Source organism: Podarcis erhardii (assembly GCF_964252035.2).
Source record: "Podarcis erhardii genome assembly, chromosome: 13".
In the NCBI taxonomy this organism is placed as follows: Eukaryota; Metazoa; Chordata; class Lepidosauria; order Squamata; family Lacertidae; genus Podarcis; species Podarcis erhardii.
Window position 1 is genome coordinate 31,515,448 of NC_138502.1, and position 18,455 is coordinate 31,533,902.

General features: G+C 44.1%; 2 protein-coding genes across 3 annotated transcripts; one reads left to right on the top strand and one right to left on the bottom strand.

Annotated features, from left to right (window-relative positions):
• Positions 1-126: 126 nt before the first annotated feature.
• On the bottom strand, positions 127-8,968 carry MRPL10 (mitochondrial ribosomal protein L10). Its single transcript, XM_081838242.1, has 5 exons — positions 8,836-8,968; positions 6,353-6,522; positions 4,232-4,396; positions 3,317-3,461; positions 127-768 (listed from the first exon to the last, which is right to left on the bottom strand). Exons 1-5 carry the CDS (start codon positions 8,876-8,878, stop codon positions 521-523), a joined length of 771 nt encoding a protein of 256 aa, XP_081694368.1. The 5' UTR covers positions 8,879-8,968; the 3' UTR covers positions 127-520.
• A 655-nt stretch (positions 8,969-9,623) lies between these two features.
• On the top strand, positions 9,624-17,309 carry LRRC46 (leucine rich repeat containing 46). 2 transcript variants are annotated; one of them, XM_081838173.1, is made up of 8 exons: positions 9,624-9,893; positions 12,297-12,375; positions 12,481-12,589; positions 12,856-12,902; positions 14,030-14,139; positions 14,846-14,915; positions 15,417-15,574; positions 16,854-17,309. In XM_081838173.1, the coding sequence occupies exons 1-8, from the start codon at positions 9,881-9,883 to the stop codon at positions 17,234-17,236; spliced, it is 969 nt and encodes a 322-aa protein (XP_081694299.1). In that variant the 5' UTR covers positions 9,624-9,880; the 3' UTR covers positions 17,237-17,309. The 2 variants fall into 2 exon arrangements, with proteins under 2 accessions (XP_081694299.1, XP_081694300.1); XM_081838174.1 differs by lacking the exon at positions 9,624-9,893 and adding an exon at positions 10,772-10,922 and having other exon boundaries at positions 12,295-12,375.
• The last annotated feature ends 1,146 nt before the right edge of the window (positions 17,310-18,455 follow it).

The following is an 18,455-nucleotide window of genomic DNA, read 5'->3' on the forward strand; positions in this document are numbered from 1 at the left end:
CACCCTATTAATAAAATGTGCATGCATTGAGTTCACAGAACTCCTATTTGGTTTCACAGATTATATTCAGTGCACTGCTTACCTTCATCCCAGTTGTAGCCCAACACAGTAAGACACACACAGCGGGATGCTTAAAAATATTTAATATTATTACAACAGTGAGCATGTGACATAATTTTTTTAGGAAGCTGTACCAGAGAGATGAACATTAGGCTGCATGTAACATTTTGCCTCTCTATTTATCAGCCTGTGAAGTCTGTTTTAATTGATAATAAACTTCCATCGGGATACTTTCATGCTTGCTAAATCAACGAGAGTTGTGAATCAAGTACTGCCTCAATATCCAGATGGAAATCTGCATTCCAGCATATACCTCGTTCATGATCTGGTCCTCATTCCCAAATCCACTTGATATACAGAATTCAGCCATCCAACTTTGCCCCACCCAGTATACAAACATGCCAACAAACAGAATACAAGTTGTGCCTGAAGCAATGAGCAGAAATGGGAAGAAAGTTCATCAAAGGGCTTCTGACTTGTCCAGAGTCCCTGTCTCCTTTGCTTCAACTGATTCACAGTTCTGCTGTTTGACATACTGGTCCAGCAAGGAAGTCAAGTGAACAGGGCCGCGTTGTAGAAGTGTGCTAGTCTGGGATGTCATGAGAGAGAGGGCACCCACAACCTCCCCTTGGGCAGTCACCATGGACGGGAGTTTGGCATAGTTTGTGAAACCTTGTTTGCTTAGGATGGTGTTGTCAACACAAGCTCCTGGAAGGATGAGAAAATAGGCACCATCAGTAACATTCAGAAGTACTAAAAATAAAAAAAATAGTGATGACAGATATCAGTCATAATATAGATATGGAAGCTTGGGAACGATTGTGGAACATGGCTATAAAATTTACAGCATGTTATAGTTTAAGGGAAATTACCGTATTTTTCCGTGTATAAGACTAGGTATTTTTCTGTGAAAATCATGATAGAAAAAGGGGGTCGTCTTATACATGGATAGTGCCATAGGGTGGACATTTGATTGGTTGCTGCCGCGGCTACTGTACGTGTTATTGGTTGCTGCATCAATGGGTGGTGTTGATTGGCTGACACTGCAGCAATAGGGCGGGCGATTGTCAGCTTCTGCCAGCGAGGGGACAGACGAGAGTCGGATTTTGCAATGGCAACGGTGAATGATTTTTGGCAATCCCCCCCCCCCAAAAAAGCTCAACAACCCAGGGTGATTCCCCCCCAAAAAGCTCAACAACTCTGTGCCCCCCCCATTTTCTTAAATTTGAGCCCCCCCAAATAGGGGGTGTCTTATACATGGGGGAGTCTTATAGACGGAAAAGTACGGTTATATGGAAATGATATATCGTTTGTATCTAACACCAAGTAAACTGGCAAAAATGTATAAATCTAAATCAAACAAATGTTGGAAATGTAAACAGAAAGAGGTTCTTTTCATCATATGTGGTGGTCTTGTAGTAAGGTTAAAGCTTACTGGGAAATGATATATAATGAATCGAAAAGGATGTTCAAAATAACTTTTATTTAAAAAAAACCCAGAAGCTTTTCTTTGGGAATTATGGGGACAGAACTACCTAAATTGTATAGAAATTTATTTACGTATACTTCTATACCAGCAAAAATGTTACTTGTCCAAATGTGGAAAGAAGCAGAAGTACCAGTAAAGAAGGATGGATACAAAACTTACCGGAAGAATAAGAAATCAAGATAACAAACTTTTTATAAAAGAATGGAAATGGTTCATTGAATATTTACAGATAAATTGTAAACAGATAAAAACAATAGGATTATTGTAATAACCTGCAGTTTTATAAGAGGATATATTTACAGTAGATAATTAAATGAGCAAGTTAAATGAACTTGGATATGCAGAAAGTATTAAAAAACAAATTTAAAGAACCGCAGAAAGGGGTGGGGAGAAGGAACTCAAATTTTGAAATTTTCAATTGATTGTAAATCTAATGAAATGTAAAAATTTGAAAAGTATAAATGAAAAACTAAAAAAAAGTGATTTGGAAGAGGGTTGCCAAATCAAAACTTTATAGTACTGGTTGTAGATTGAATAGGTTTTTTTGAAAGGACAATCATTTTTAAAAGAAGACATAGGGTTGTATCCAAAGATGTCCTACTCAAAGGAGGTGCACTGAAATTCATGGACTAACCTGGAATAATGGTGTGCTGAGTCTCGGTACCCAGGCAGACACAGCTGGGTTAGCACGGGGCATTCAAGTTCATGCACCCGAGTCTCAGTTTTTACCCACCTCTTCTTTCCAAAGAACTTTACATGTTTCCCAAGTGGTTTCACATACAGGCAATTTGCAGGGCCAGGTTCCCTTAGCTTTGGTAAGGAATCTGCATCATGTGTCTTCAGACCATTCTGTGGCCTCTCCCTGTGGCTCTATGTTCACTGGCTTCCTCTCTGTTATCAAGAGCCTTTCCTTCATTGCTGCCTGACTCACCCCTCTGCCATCCACGCTTGTTGTTGCTGACATCCCCCAGTTGATTTCTATCCCCAACTCCTATTAGCTGAATACAGTTGATATACTCTATTCCAAACTTAAAAATGGAAAGCGTAATGCTGGTGGTCAACAGAAGAGGTTTAAAGACTCTCTCAAGGCAAATCTAAAAAAAAAAAAAAAGTAGTATAAACCCAGACAACTGGGAAACACTGGCCTACGAGCGCTCCAGTTGGAGAACAGCCTTTACCAAAGGTGTCATGGACTTTGAAGGTGCTTGAACTCAGGAAAAAAGGGAGAAATGTGCTAAGAGGAAGGCACGCTTGGCAAATCCTCACCATGGTCAAGTCCCGCCCGGAAACCTATGTCCCCACTGTGGAAGGATGTGTGCATCCAGAATTGGCCTCCACAGTCACTTACACACTCACTGTGTTCATGGAAGACAATCTTACTCGGCTACGAGCGATCGCCAAAGATAAGCCTTTTGAATACGGACTGCACCACAACTGCCTTTTGTATTCACTCTGATTCTTAAAACTATTTAATAATATTACAACAGTCAGCATGTGATGTAATCTTTTAGGAAGCTATAGTACAGAGATGAGCATTAGGCAGCATTTGCCTCTCTATTTACCAGCCTGTGAAGTCTGTTTTAATTGATAATAAAATTCCATCGGGATGTTTCCATGCTTGCTAAATCAACAAGAGTTGTGAATCAAGTACTGCCTCAATATCCAGATGGAAATCTGCATTCCAGCATACCTCAACTCATGACCTGGTCCTCATTTCTGAATCCATTTGATAACACAGAATTTAGCCATCCATCTTTCAACACTTACCTAGGAGGTTGATTTGTGGCACACCCCTCAGGACTCGCAGCATTTCCTGTGCCCTCGTTTCCGGACTCATCAGTAGGAGGTTGCGCCCCACAAAGAGAGGAAGGAGATTCTTATATTTGGATTCCGAAAGAAAGGGTATCATGACCTGGAAAGGTGGAAGTATAGAACCAATTAAACATGGAGAAAATACCTGCTGAACCAGGGCAGGACTCCAGTTTTGATTTACAAGTGAAGAAATAAGCGTTAAGTGATGCTGTAACTACAACCTCTCTTACTGCATTGGAACTTTTAAAGGACCATGAAGGGTCTCCGGGTTGCGGTCTGTACACCACTAGCTGTAAGGCAACATTCAGTTTAAAGAAAGGCTGAATCTAGTGAGGGGGATATGGGGCAGAAACTACAGGGGACTGGGAGAAGTAGTTGGGCTAGTATACTGTAGGATTGGACTGAGCCAGCGGACTGGTCAAACTCTAATTGCCATTTGATATTTTGCTGCTATACATTGGGCAAGGAACGAGAAGGCCCTCTAGGGAATTTTGCTAGCCAAATCAAAATTTCCGCTTCACTCAAAATTCCTTGGATGTTGTTGTTTCTGAGCAGACGTCTCCAAAAGGGTCTCCAAATTTCGCACGCCAAACTTGCTGGAAATGGGTGCTTTCTAATGAAATGCCTAAGCAACAGCAGTTTCTGTTTATCTGCTGCCCAGATACAAAGTCCGTCAAGATATCAATGAATACAGGCACCTCATGCAGCATTTTATATATCCAATACAGCAGATTTGCATGTCAAAGCTTAGCTCTGATTAAGTTTTGCTTTCACAGGATACGGAAAATTGCTTGGGGGAAAATGAGGCAACATGCTCTAAGGCACATTGCCCTCTCTATTCCTATAAGAACTGTTTGCATGTAACTGTACCTCATTGGGGAAGTATTTGACATGGATGTTATACTTCCGCAGTCGATACCCCATGAGTACCATGTCATTTGCAGGAACTTGGTTGTACTGGCAGATAGCAATCATTTTACTCTCGTGGAATGCTTGTTCGACATCTCGACGCAACAGCTTCACATAGCCATTTTCCTGGGGAAGGCGAGAAATTTTGTTTGCTGCCATTAGATTTGAAAAGAATGAAGAAGAAGAAGAGTTTGGATTTGATATCCCACTTTATCACTAGCCAAAGGAGTCTCAAAGCGGCTAACAATCTCTTTTCCCTTCCTCCCCCACAACAAACATTCTGTAAGGTGAGTGGGGCTGAGAGACTTCAGAGGAGGGTGACTAGCCCAAGGTCACCCAGCAGCTGCATGTGGAGGAGTGGGGAATCGAACCCGGTTCACCAGATTACAAGTCCACTGCTCTTAACCACTACACCACACTGAAAACCCACAAAGCTGTCGAAAGCTACACAGATGTAAATTCTGTGCTGCAAAAGGCAGGCAGAGTGCAGAGGTTTTGAGTTATCTTTGTAGGTAACATAAAGGTTCTGTTCAGTTGCGAATTGAACAGCAATGGCATTCAGTATGCATGCCTGTTCAGAAAACAAATGAATTAGATTAAACTTGATTTAAATCAGTGGTTTAAATTGACATTGTGTTCCCGATGATTTAGATCTACCTATCCTGCCCAGGGAACAGGGCATTTCCATGCTCTGTGCATTCCTAATGAAGCATTAAAACCAAATGAAATGTTTTCATTCAAGCCTGAACTCCATTAGAAAGTTTTCATGCTATGAAGCTTTATCCCTGTGATTTCAAAGAATCACAGAGTTGGAAGGGACCCTGAGGATCATCTAGTCCAACCCCCTGCAATGCAGGCATAGGAAGCTGCCCCAGATGGGGATCGAACCTGCAACCTTGGCGTTATCAGCACCACACTCTTAACCAACTGAGCTATATCCAGGCTAAACAGGCAGCATGTGCAAAACCTGCTATAGTGATTATCACTCATTATTATTTATTTACTTCTATACTGCAAACTCTTATAAAATATATATTTGTGAGTTACAGAAACCAACTTTAGAGTGATTAGCAGCTTTCCCTGTATCACATAGAAATGAGGAAAGTTTCAAAAGTTGTTTGTCATAGGAGAGTGAATTCCATTAGGTAATAAGACACCTTTGCATTACTCTAAGTAGTTCCTTCAATTCAAGCCCTTAAAGAGGATTTTCTGCAAATGAGTCCTTTTTCAAGGACTTCATTTTCCAGAACAAAAATTCAGTGACCTGTTTTGTGTACCTCCAATCCTTCACTTGGGGCAAACAGTTAAGAGCTTGCCAATGATTCTGCCTCAAAAGGGGTGTGTGTGTGTGTGTGTGTGTGTGTGGTTTCTCTCTCTCTCTCTCTCTCTCTCTCTCTCTCTCTCTCTCGTACCTTGGATCCCAAATGCCTTGCGAGTCGAATGTTTTGGCTCCCAAACGCCACAAACCTGGAAGTGAGCATTCAGTTTGCGAACGTTCTTTGGAACCCAAATGTTTGATGTGACTTCCGCAGCTTCTAACTGGCTGCAGGAGCTTACTGCAGCCAATTGGAAGCCGCACCTTGGTTTCTAAACGTTTTGGAAGTCGAATGGACTTCTGAGGTACCACTGTATGTGTGTGTGTGTGTGTGTGTGTGTGCGCGCACACACACACACACACACACAGCTATATTGTAGAAAAACCTCAAAGCAGTTTACAGATAAAGCAATAAAATTATCACCAAAAGTTTACAACCGTAATTTAAAACATACAGAACATTAAAACCACGGCAAAGTAGACTAAAACAAATAAAATTGCCTGAAACTTTCTAAACGTCAGAGTAGGTGGGATAGGATTGTCTATATAATAATGTCTTCAGCAGGCACTGAAAGGAATACAGTCAAGGTTCAGGAAAAGAGCAGAACATCAGACATCATTTGCATTCAGAGTTCATAACAGCACTGCTGCAATTGGCAAAAACATGAATAAAGAAGGGCAGAGAGCCTACTCTATGATTTTGAAGGCTCTGCACCACAGAGTTCAGACAGTAACAATCAGCGCAGAAGGGTGTGTTGTGTTGTTACCTCTTCAACTTGTTTCACTTGGGGTTTGATGCACCTCTCCGGGATCAAAGGCTTTGGTGGGATGTATTTTGTCACCTCCATCAGCTTCTGACGCACAAAATGCATAGGTCTCCAATGGCGAGTGACGGCTTTGGAGCCATGGCGAATAAGCTGAAGGGTGGGCAGCCAATCTGGAGCAATGGAAAAGCAGAACAATCAGAATGGCTAGGCCCCCCCAAGACACAACCCCCAAATGTAGGACATTCTGTGGGCTCTCATACTGTGTAATCCCATCCTTTCCAACCATAAAAAACTGAGCTAAGGAGAAGCATAGAATCCTAGTGTTCCAAAGGATGAAATAGTCACCCACTCTTACTTCCACAGGTGTTGCCACTCCACATACTAATCCACACATTCCAAACTAGTGCTCCAGAAACAGGCAGCAACATTAACAGACACTTACAGAGTAGAAAGCTTTGTGACTCATGCAAGCCAGCTAAATTACAGATTACAGCAGAAGGCGGAAAAATTAAAGGCACAAAGAAGCATCCGAATGCTGTTCTACATATTTATAGCGTGCCTATAGTTATAGCATTGCATGCAGCTCTGGTAACTCAGCGTCAGAGATGAGCTGAAACAGGTTCGAAAGCGCAATTTTGAATATGTATGCACACAGGAATTCTTAACACAGCTTGAGTGGGGGGGGGGGTTACCAAATGTTAATGGCCTGGAAGGACAACAGTACAGTACAGCCTATTCCTAACGGTACTAGGGAAGTACCGTACTTTTCCGTCTATAAGACGCCCCCATGTATAAGATGACCCCTATATTAGAAAATGAGGGATGCGGGTGGAGCTGTGGGTTAAACCACAGAGCCTAGGACTTGCCAATCAGAAGGTCGGCGGTTCGAATCCCCGTGACGGGGTGAGCTCCCGTTGCTCGGTGCCTGCTCCTGCCAAACTAGCGTTCGAAAGCATGTCAAAGTGCAAGGAGATAAATAGGTACCGCTCCGGCAGGAAGGTAAACGGCGTTTCAGTGCGCTGCTCTGGTTCGCCAGAAGCGGCTTAGTCATGCTGTACGCTGGCTCCCTTGGCCAATAAAGCGAGATGAGCGCCGCAACCCCAGAGTCAGTCACGACTGGACCTAATGGTCAGGAGTCCCTTTACCTTATATTAGAAAATGGGGGAGGACTGAGCTTTTGGGGGGGGGGGTTATTTGGGGAGGAATGTCGAAAATCGCTCACCAGCCAGAACGCAGCACACAACTGCTTGTGTTTCAGAAACCACGTATCAGCTGCCCGATCGCCGCCATTAGCCCTCCCGCTTGCCGCTGCAGCAGCCAACAGACAGCTGTCCTTGTTGCAGCAAGTGGGAGTGTGATTGGCAGCCGCTGGCGGCGATCAGACAGCTGATAGGTGGTTTCTGAGATGCGAATGGTTGTGTGCTGTGTTCCGGCGGGTGAGCGATTTTCGGCATTTCTCCCCAACAATCAAGTGGCCAATGCAGAAAATTGCTCACCCGCTGGAATGAAGCCCGAGCCCGAGATTTTAAGTGGCGATTGGTCCGTCGTCCCCACCCCACCCCGTGTATAAGACGACCCTAAATTTTGAACCTCATTTTTGGGTCAAAAAAGCTCATCTTATACATGGAAAAATACGGTAAATGTAAATTCTGAGTATATAATTAATAGCAAGGAACAAAGTGGTAAGGAACATTATTTTTGCTGTTCTGGCATCAGAGGAACAAAGAACTTAGAACTGCCTCCCATTCATATTATTTATAGACAGTTTGCATTTTGGGTGCCTCAATAGGAAACTCATTACGGGCAGATTTTCTCCAGCTTGTTACCATATTCAACAAACATTACAATGGCCAATAATACGTTTCACAAGAATGACAAATGACAGATTATACATTTTAAGAGACCGAACTAAATTTATTTTCTGCCAAAGATTCCTGCATTGCAGGGCGATGACCCTGGTGGACCCTTCCAGTTCTATAATTCTATGATAGTGCAATCTGCATGCCCACCAACTTCACTTCCACTTCAGTGCCAGACTGGGTAATTTCCCTTGCCGCAACAAATTCGATCACACATTTGAGGAAAGGCCAGGCTGGGCTGGGGTCGAAACCCGAATTTGTGGGAACTTTGAGCCTAGCTCTCCCCACAAGAGTCATTCGAGGGCTGCACGGGTTTAAAGAACCGATGCAGCTGCCTTTAGCTCTGCAATACCTTATTAGCCTTGAAATGAATGACTGGACACGCCACAGAGTCTGTCTAATAATAATAAAAAGACCACCCCAGAAATGCCACATGCTGGATCTCGGATGGTGGGGTGGGAAGAAAATTATTAAGATTCTGGATTTCAACAGGGCGAGATGTAGGGCACTGGATCCCCACGAGGCTGGAGGAAGGGGAGAAAATGCAACGCGTGAAAGGGGCAGTTCTTAGCAACCAGTAACTGCAGGAGAAAAAAACTTCCCCAACATCTATCTTGCCCTTACCGGTTTTGCAAAACCTTTCGCACCAGCGAGTAACAGCAGCCATCTTGAGGGGTGTGCGGCGAACAGAAGGCGAGCATTATGGGATGGGAAGCATAGCTCCTCCTTGGGTGGGCGGTGGGGAGGTTTAAAGGAGAAGGAACCCATTTTTCCCCATTATGAAGCCTGACAAATAAAAAGAAACCTCCTGGCTATTAGCAACGGGTTACGCGCTCTCCTTCTGCTCTACAATTGTTTCATAGAAGTGAAAGGTGGATGTTTTTGTTTCCCAGCGGCCCTCGCTTGTTGCTAAGGAAAGACTTCACGACCTCCTCCATCCACCCCCCTAAACGCGCCAAGCTGTTGCTTCTAAAAAAATAAAATCTCACCGAGACCCCCGCCCCGTCTCTCGCTACAGCTGAGACCCTTCCTCAAGACCCCCCCCCATTCCAGGTGTTGCTTAAGGCCTCCTTCGGACCGGGGTGCCCCCTCTCCTCAAGGTGCAACTCGGAAGACCCCCTTCTCAAGCCTTTGAGGCTTTGCAAAGGATGCCCCGCAAAGGATGCCTAACATCCCTCAGGAGAAACAGACCCCAGTGCATGCATTCTCCTGGCTAGGCAGAATCCTGCTGCAAGCTCTTGCCCGAAAGGGCACTGCGCCACCCCCACAAATCACCCTCCTCTCTCCCCTCCCGCAGTTGCAGCACGGCCACTTTCAAGGGAAGCCTTCCACACCTTCCTAAGGGGAATCCCACATCACCCTCTCTGCCTGTTGCTAAGGAGATCCCGCGATTTCCCACCCGTTGCTAGGCAACGTCCAAGCTGCTGCGTCTGCTGCTAAGGCCGTTTCTCCCCATCCCCGCTCCCAGGGCTTGTTGCCAGGACGACCTTGACACTAGTTCCGAACGGTTGCTATGGAGATTTCCAAACTGTAGCTGCTTCAGGTTCCCTTCCTCCCCGTCTCACAGCACCACAAATTCCCAGGGTGCCTCACACTTAGCATAGATAGGCCTGTTGCATTGCTGGGAGTGGTGTGGTCAAGGTATCCCGGCTGGTGACCCTTTCCATCAATGATGTCAGGAGGTGAGTAATCGTGTCTAAAGGTGCCTTAACCCCTAAGTGGGGCTGGTTCTCTGTGTGTTATATGTACAGGTACATTTTATTGTTGTTTAGTCGTATAGCCGTGTCCGACTCTTCGTGACCCCATGGACCAGAGCATGCCAGGCCCTCCTGTCTTCCACTGCCTCCCGCAGTTTGGTCAAACTCATGTTTGTAGCTTCGAGAACACTATCCAACCATCTCGTCCTCTGTCGTCCCCTTCTCCTTGTGCCCTCAGTCTTCCCCAACATCAGAGTCTTTTCCAGGGAGTCTTCTCTTCTCATGAGGTGGCCAAAGTATTGGAGCCCCAGCTTCAGGATCTGTCCTTCCAGTGAGCACTCGGGGCTGATTTCCTTAAGAATGGAGAGGTTTGATCTTCTTGCAGTCCATGGGACTCTCAAGAGTCTCCTTCAGCACCATAATTCAAAAGCTTCAATTCTTTGGCGATCAGTCTTCTTTATGGTCCAGCTCTCACTTCCATACATCACTACTGGGAAAAACTATATGGACCTTTGTCGGCAAGGTGATGTCTCTGCTTTTTAAGATGCTGTCTAGGTTTGTCATCGCTTTTCTCCCAGGAAGCAGGTGTCTTTTAATTTCATGGCTGCTGTCACCACCTGCAGTGATCATAGAGCCCAAGAAAGTAAAATCTCTCACTGCCTTCATTTCTTCCCCTTCTATTTGCCAGGAGGTGATGGGACCAGTGGCCATGATCTTGGTTTTTTTTATGTTGAGCTTCACACCATATTTTGCTCTCTCCTCATTTCACCCTCATTTAGAGGTTTTTAAATTCCTCCTTACTTTCAACCATCAAAGTTGTGTCATCTGCATAACTGAGGTTGTTGATATTTCTTCCGGCAGTCTTCATTCTTGCTTGGGATTCATCCAGTCCAGCCTTTCACATGATGAATTCTACATAGACACCCACAACTCTATCTGTGTAGGATTGGCTTTTGGGGAGGAGGAGAAATTCAGCAGGTGGAAAACTTCCTTTGTCAACATTATGGGCACTCCAGCTACTCTCCTGTGCCAATTGCTCTTAATAATTTGTTAGATCTTATTTGCTTTCCATTATAAATATGAAACAAGTTTGCATGTAAGAGCTAATGCACAAAACTAGGTGAACTTGAAAATTAGAATCCTTTTGATTGATTGTGCATTGTATTATAGGGCTATTATTATTATTAATTTCTATCCCACATTATATTTTTAAGGAAAAAAACCTCAAAGCAGTTTACAACCTACATTAAAATGTCAAATAAAACCATCCATAGTACAGAAGAAAGTCAAATATAAAGCATACATCTGAAGCAATGCAATTACTGTAATGGGAAACAAAAATGTTGTTTTGAAGATTTCAAAATAAAACATTACAACGGAGGTCAAGTGAAAAATGCACATTTAACACAGCAAAGCCAACAAATAAATTAATAATAACATTTCAAAAGAAAACATTACTAAAGAAAGTAAAATACAAAATGCACATTAAAATGGCATAATTAACAAGAGACTAAGAATTTCTCAGGCATAGAATGTATCTGCTGCTGTTGCTGCCAATCTTCCAAATCATTATTCATGATGGGCAGTGGCTGTGGAAGTTCAGTCCTTTTTGAGACAGTGGAAACATTTGGAATTTTAAGAAAGCGTCATGGGCGCCAGTCACAATATGGCTGCCATGGGAGCATGAGATAGCACAAAATGGCAGAGACAGGACTACAGAATGGTGGAGACATGTCAACCTACACCAACCACTGCTGCATTTGCTCAGAGAACAGGTCTTGCAACGTTCCTCTGTTCAGAGAAGATGTCAGTTTTTCTGGTTCTTTTTTTAAATGAGAATATGCAGGCATAACTAATCAATATTAAGTGTCGGAATATACAAATATGCACTCAGTCTCTTCCTTAAAACCATATAAATGTAGTCAGAGCCTTGATGGATCACATCAAAGTCCACTTACGTAAGCTTCCTTAGCAGAAGCCCAGCAACCAGCAGGTGCCAGGTGATCCACCAAAAAAAGGACTAGTCCCAACACTGAACTACAAATTATGTTCTGCCCATCCTTGCATAGCGTTGCCACGTGTCCTCTTTTTCCAGGACACGTCCTCTTTTTCATGGGTAGAGTCATAGTGAGCCATAGTTAAATGCAGAAGTCGGCAGATGTGCCCTCTTTTTTCGTCTTCAAAATAGGGCAACCCTAGAGCATCATGAAGTCAATGAATAGGAAGCGATTTGAGCCTTTAGAAGACATGCTTATTTTTTTATTACTACCCTTGGTCTAATATGGCACTTCAAGTGAATTGTTAGCTAAACATCACCTGGCTTTGTGATCTAAAGGGAATTCCAGTGGTTTTGCTTTCAGATAACTCACAGAAGTTATCTCCCCATAGGAGGAGTGAGTATGACAAAATCCCTCATTGCTCAGAGGAACCTGAACATTCCAGTGGAGAAAGAGTCCCCAGAGAGTATGTGAGTATCTTATGCATTGAGCTTTAATCCAGATGATGATAATATCCAGGGCTGGAAGGAGAGGAGCTGTGGGGCTGCTTTCTGATAAATTTCTCTTCCTTTTAGATCCCAAGCCTTGGCTTCTCTTCATACCCTCAGGCTAGACAGAGAGAGAATTAGCTGCATCGCAAATCTGCAAGGTTTAGAGCAGGTCCACAGCCTCTACCTGCAACAGGTAAAATATGTCACCACACTGTTCACTGCCATGGTACAACAACATTCTCTTGGAAAGATGGGGCCCTGTCAAAACCTGGTCAGTTAGTATAGAAGCATCCCAGGAGAAAGGTATTGGGCCAAGTTCAAGGACTTGGTGAAAAAGTTTGGTTGTGTGTTGAAGCAGTACTGAACCAAGAACACAGGCAGGAAAAATTGCTTGTGTGTGCATTCATGAGCTCCATTATTCAGAGGTTCTGAAGCTGATTAATGTTAATTTCATTTTAGAACCAAATAGAGAAAATTGAGAACTTGAGCTGCTTTCCAAACTTGACGTAAGTAAAATTACTTGTTTTCCCAACATTATAAAGTGGAACCTCAGAAGCCAAACGCCTGTAAACTTAAAACGTTTTGGCTCCTGAACACTCGAAAACCAAAAGTGATTGTTCCGGTTTTTGAATGATTTTCAGAAGCCCAATGTCTGGTGCAGCTTCCACAGCTTCCGATTGGCTGCAGGTTTCTCCTGCAGCCAATTGGAAGCCGCGCCTTGGAAGTTGAACGTTTTGGAAGTCGAACAGACTTCTGGAATGGATTCCGTTTGACTTCAAAGGTACGTCTGTATCTATCTATCTATCTATCTATCTATCTATCTATCTATCTATCTATCATCTACCTACCAACCTCCCTACCTACCTCTAAAAGGACATTTTGTGCGGAAGTTAGATAATTTCAACCGCTTCTAAATCAAGCCAACTGGGGAGTCAATATTTTATTCAAGTAGTGGGTCCTGAAGGAGGAATAAGAAGTAGTTCGATGAACAGAGCAGGGAAGGCTGTGATGCATAGGAGGATCATGGCAGAAGAGAACTGGGAGTAGAGTTGGAGGAGATAAGGCGGCCAACCAAAGATGAGTTAGAGGATCCACACCATACATGTAAAGTACACCCAAAGCTCATTTAAAGCACATGACTTCCCCCAAAGAATAATGGGAAATACAGTTCCCCCTCCTATTAAATAACATTCAATGCACATTTAAAGCACTTGGCTTCTCCAAAATGTGCATTAAATGTTCTTTAAATGTATGGCGTGGACCTGCCCAGAGAGGTATTATTCCCACCATAAAGAGAATATAGGCTAAAGGCCTTCTCTCTGGTGTGTTGGTTTTCGTTGTGGAGGGGATATTTTTATGCTTCCATCATCAGAAGCAAAGGTACAGGGAGTTTTAATTGTGAGGAGCAGAAGTGCATTGCTAATTGTAAACCAATGCAGGGGATAAAGGAGAGTGAAGGGAAAAGAGGCTGACTGCATCTGGGCTTTGAGAGTTGCATTACAACTCTTTCCTGCTGCCCAATGAGAAGTAAATCACGGCTTCCATGTGCAGTTCCCCTTCTCTAGAAGGCAGAGTCATCCTTGGTCTCCTGGATCTCACCACCTCCTCCTATTGTGTTCTCATGCAACTGCAGTTTTCTGACACTAGCCGGGAACCGCATTAGCCAAGTGGAGAACCTCCATAGTCTCCCGAAGCTGAAGTTTCTGGATCTCTCACAGAACCGCATTGAAACACTGGACACAGGTACAGCTTTTCCTACACTAGGCTTCACCACCTGCAATACTCTCTTCGGGACTATCAAGTTTCCTGGGATCCATTGTGGAAAACAACTCACCCATCCGTCTACTCTGATGGGTATTAAGACTAAATTAAACTGGCCGGCTGCTAATCCAGCCAATTTGACTAATAAAACACTGGGCTAGGAGTACTCTGTACATAAATAACAAAACAAAACAAAACAAAACCCCTCTTGAAATCCAGTACCTGCCAACTCAAATTCTCTTGTGCAGGTGAATTTCCCACTGGGTTGACAGATCAGATCTGTTTACCACCCTTATTTTAGCTTCAGAAGCTAGTACAGTGGTACTTTGGTTCTCAAATTTAATCCGTTCTGGAAGTCCACTCGACTCTCAGAATGTTCAGAAATCAAGGCGCGGCTTCCGATTGGCTGCAGGTGCTTCCTGCACTCAAGCAGAAGCCGTGTTGATGAAAAAATGTTCAAACCTGGAATACTTACTTCTTGGTTTTTGGCGTTCGGAAGCCGATTTGTTTCTTCAACTAAGCCATGAGAACCAAGGTTTGACTATACCAGAAAGGCAGCTGCCCCATGTAAAAAAGGAGCTCATCCCCCATTTTTTGCTTCATGTGCTAAACTTGAATAAGCCAGCCCTGTATCCTGTATGCATTTATTCCCATCAGCTTCCCCGCTTCTGCCTAACTTTCTGTACAGATGAGCTGCCCCGGAGCCTCGTGATCCTTGACCTTACAGGAAACGAATGCACTAAGCAGAACAGCTACAGGTAAAGCCAAGAATCGATCCACGCTCCTGCATAATATCCCACCCAACAGCTTTAGGCATGTGTGTCATGCCCATGTAGAACCTACAGGAGAGGGATGAAGAGTGCAACCCCCTCATCCAGTTCCCTGTGTTGGCATACCTGCCCCATCTCTGGGACCTGCCTGCCTGTTGCCTGGGCATCCTGCAGGAATGGAGGTTTCCATGCACAGTACCACAGGAAAAAGTCAAGGGAAGGATCAGAATGGATGGGAGATGTGGGAAGTGGTGGCAGGGCTTTCTAAGCAAAACAGCATGGCTTCTAGCAGCTTTTTTTTTGGGGGGGGGAGGCCTCTGTGTCCGATTCTTCATTCAAGTGCCAAAGAAACAGGTGCATCTAGGAAGCTTGCCTCTCCTTTAGCCACTGTTCCCACCTCACTAGGGGGCTGCCATGGGCTTTGAAGATGGGAGTTGTTTTGTTTGATGCCCAGCTTGAGAACTCTTGCTTCCTTCTGGCCATCCCAAGGGAGCGCGTGTTGGCAGCTCTGCCCCATCTGAAAGAACTGGATACGCAGGGTGTTCCCAATCAGAAAGACACCGTCCAAACTGAAGAAGAGGAGGACAGTTCAGAAGACAGCGACGAGGAGTGGTCTGATCTCGCTATACCTTTGAGCATAGAAAAAGGTACCCCCAAAGTTTCCAGGCCAGGTTTTAGGTGTTAGGAACATTGGGGACCGAGGACCTTCTCTGCATGGTGCCTCTTCCACGCAAGGTCTGGAGGGTGGCAACACGAGAATGGGCCTTTTCGTAGTTGAAAATAACTTGCAGATAACTAATTGGTTTAGGATTTTATATAAGTTAAGTGATATAAGTAAAGCTAAACGTAATTTTTTTAAAAACTGATTTGGAAAACCGTTAAATGGATATGCATGGAAATTCAACCAAGGGGAAGTGAGGAAGTCACTTAACAATGTCAATAAGTATAATTTTTAAGACAATTATGATTTGTGTTTGTTTGTTTGTCTTTGTGAAAATTAATTTTAAAAAATGGGGAAGGGGGAGAATGGGCCTTCTCTGCAGTGGCTCCCCATTTGTGGAATGCTCTCCCCAGGGAAGCTCGCTTGGCACATTATTACCAAACTTTAGGTGCCAGGCGAAAACATTCCTCTTTTCCCAGGCCTTTGGCTGTTTATCTACAGCCTTTTAAATGTGTTTGTGGGAGAGAAGGGGAGGGGCTATTGTTTTGTTGGTTTCAACAAAATAAATGTTTTTATCTGGTGAATAACTAAAATGTTTTCATCTTGTGAACCGCCCTGAGATTTTTGGCGGTCTGTATATAAATCTAATATATGATGCTATGTGTAAGTTTATAAAGCAAAGTTTATTAACAGTCATTACATTTATACACAGTATGTCACTTCTCTCTGCTATGGAGCTCTACGTTGCATTTCCAGAGGGTCTTCCCATTTATGGACTGACCAGACCCAGCACTCCATAGCTTCAGCAGAGCAGCTGCCTCATGTCCCTGGGATAATTAAGTGCAGAACATTTGAGTGACTCTCCAACTTCCTGCCTGAGCTGGTTCCAAGGCCAAAAGGGCAGTCGTTCCAGTGACGCTCACTAGTCAAAAACTTGTGGGGTTCCACTAGTCATCCCCACATAAAGGAACACTCTGTGCCCATTCCTAGAGGCAGCAGCTGCTGACACAGAGCTCCCCGCTCCTAAAGAGCAATTGTCTTCCGGATGATGCAGACTCCATGTCATTGCAAATAATTCATATTATTTTGGCCAAGAGTGCACACACTGTTGCCCTTAAAAAAAAAATCCCCTGGTAAGTCATAGATTCCCGCTGCACATTTGCTGAGAATGGACAGTAGGAAAAGGAATTGGGGGGGGGGGGGCATTTATCTAGTGCCAGACACAGCGGGCCTGCTTTTTTACTTATATCCTCTTCATTTGGCAGACTTCTTTGCCGACCTCCGTGAGGAGTTAAGAGCCCACTCAGCCCAGCGGAGGGAGGAGGAAGCGAGGGAATACGAAGACCGCTTGGAGGAGCTGAGGCAGATGCAGAATCTGAGAGAGCTGGTGTTCAACACAAGTGAAAGGCCGCCCTGGCCTTTTGGTGTACCGGAAATAATATCCGCAGCCCCAGAGGGGAGTGTGCTCCAAAGTGAATATCACCACTACCCTCCTTCTAACCTTTCGAAAACAACAAACCCAACACCCAAAAAGGGGCCAAGAGCCTCAAAGGGGAAGACTGGTGGCTCAAGTCCAACTCAGCTGAAAGCTTCAAAGGGAGAGGGGTCTGGTGTAACGAAAACCACAAGCAAAGGTGTAAAGAAATGATTAGTGCATCATTTTGCTTTTCGTTTTTAATTTCTGCTTTATTCTGTCAAATACAATACTTCCTTGAATCTAATCAGCAGATGGGTCGTTATTCATCTTTTAAGTGTGGAGGGGCATGGCAAGGAGGCAGAAAACTGACAAAGGCCCTCTGCTGAAACCTTTAGGCAGTACTTCCTCTAAGTGAAGGGTGCAAGCGGCGAAGCCAGTTGCAGGGTTACTCAGGCCAAGGGGGCTTGCTCCTTCCTAAGGACATGCAGGAAGGCTTTTTTGTGCCTGTTGAAATTCTGGCCTACTTGATGAAAACCGGCTTACCTGTGAAAACTATTCCTGGGAAGTATAGAGTTATGAGGCCGCTCAGAATTCCTTGTTAGGGGTTTGGATCTGCCTAAAACTTGGCAAGGAAACAAAATAATGATGTAGATATGAAACCTTGCCTATGCCTTTTAAAGGCAATTTGCGTCATCTCCCCAGTGTATTTGTGCTATATGCAGGTTCAGATTAATCACAGATTTGCACCATCAAACCTCTGAAAGGTTTGGGATGGGATATTTGTTTAGAAGGCAGCTCCATCCCAAATCATCTCAGCAACTGAGAACAGTGGTAAGGTTGAGGATACAGAGCTTGGGAAAAAAAAATCAGGCTTGCAGCATCCATAACAGAAGAAAGGAATATACATCTCACAGGTTATTCTGTAGTGCTGTGTCTACAATAATACACTGGTAGCATTTGCTGGAATCTCTGTCATTCTAGGGGAAAAAATGTTTGGCATATCTCAGACAGATGTTAAAATTCAGAGGACCGTTTCTCTGTTTTTAGAAGGAAAAAAACAGACATTCTCCCAGATTATTTTTCTCGGTCCCTCCAAACCAAAAACGCAGTGACAAAACTAAAATGGAGCCCCATCTATCTTGCAGACTGAGATCTATCTAGCGTGTCCCCAACAGCTCAGGCCAAACAATTCCAAATGTCTTATCTCGCTCTACTTCATTGCTTCTGACAGTAGCCAGTTGGAGGTTCCAGAAGTGCACTAAAGTGCTACCCACTTCCCTTGTTTGTCTGTAGCCCTTAAGACGCAGAGGCTGCTCCACATTTCAGAACCACCAGCCTTCACGAACTTTTCAAAGCCACAACCATGCCCGTGGTCTTCACTCTTGCAGCAACAATGAATTCTGAAGGCTGCCTATGCCAACTCCACAATTTTAAGGTTTTGTTTTTTAAA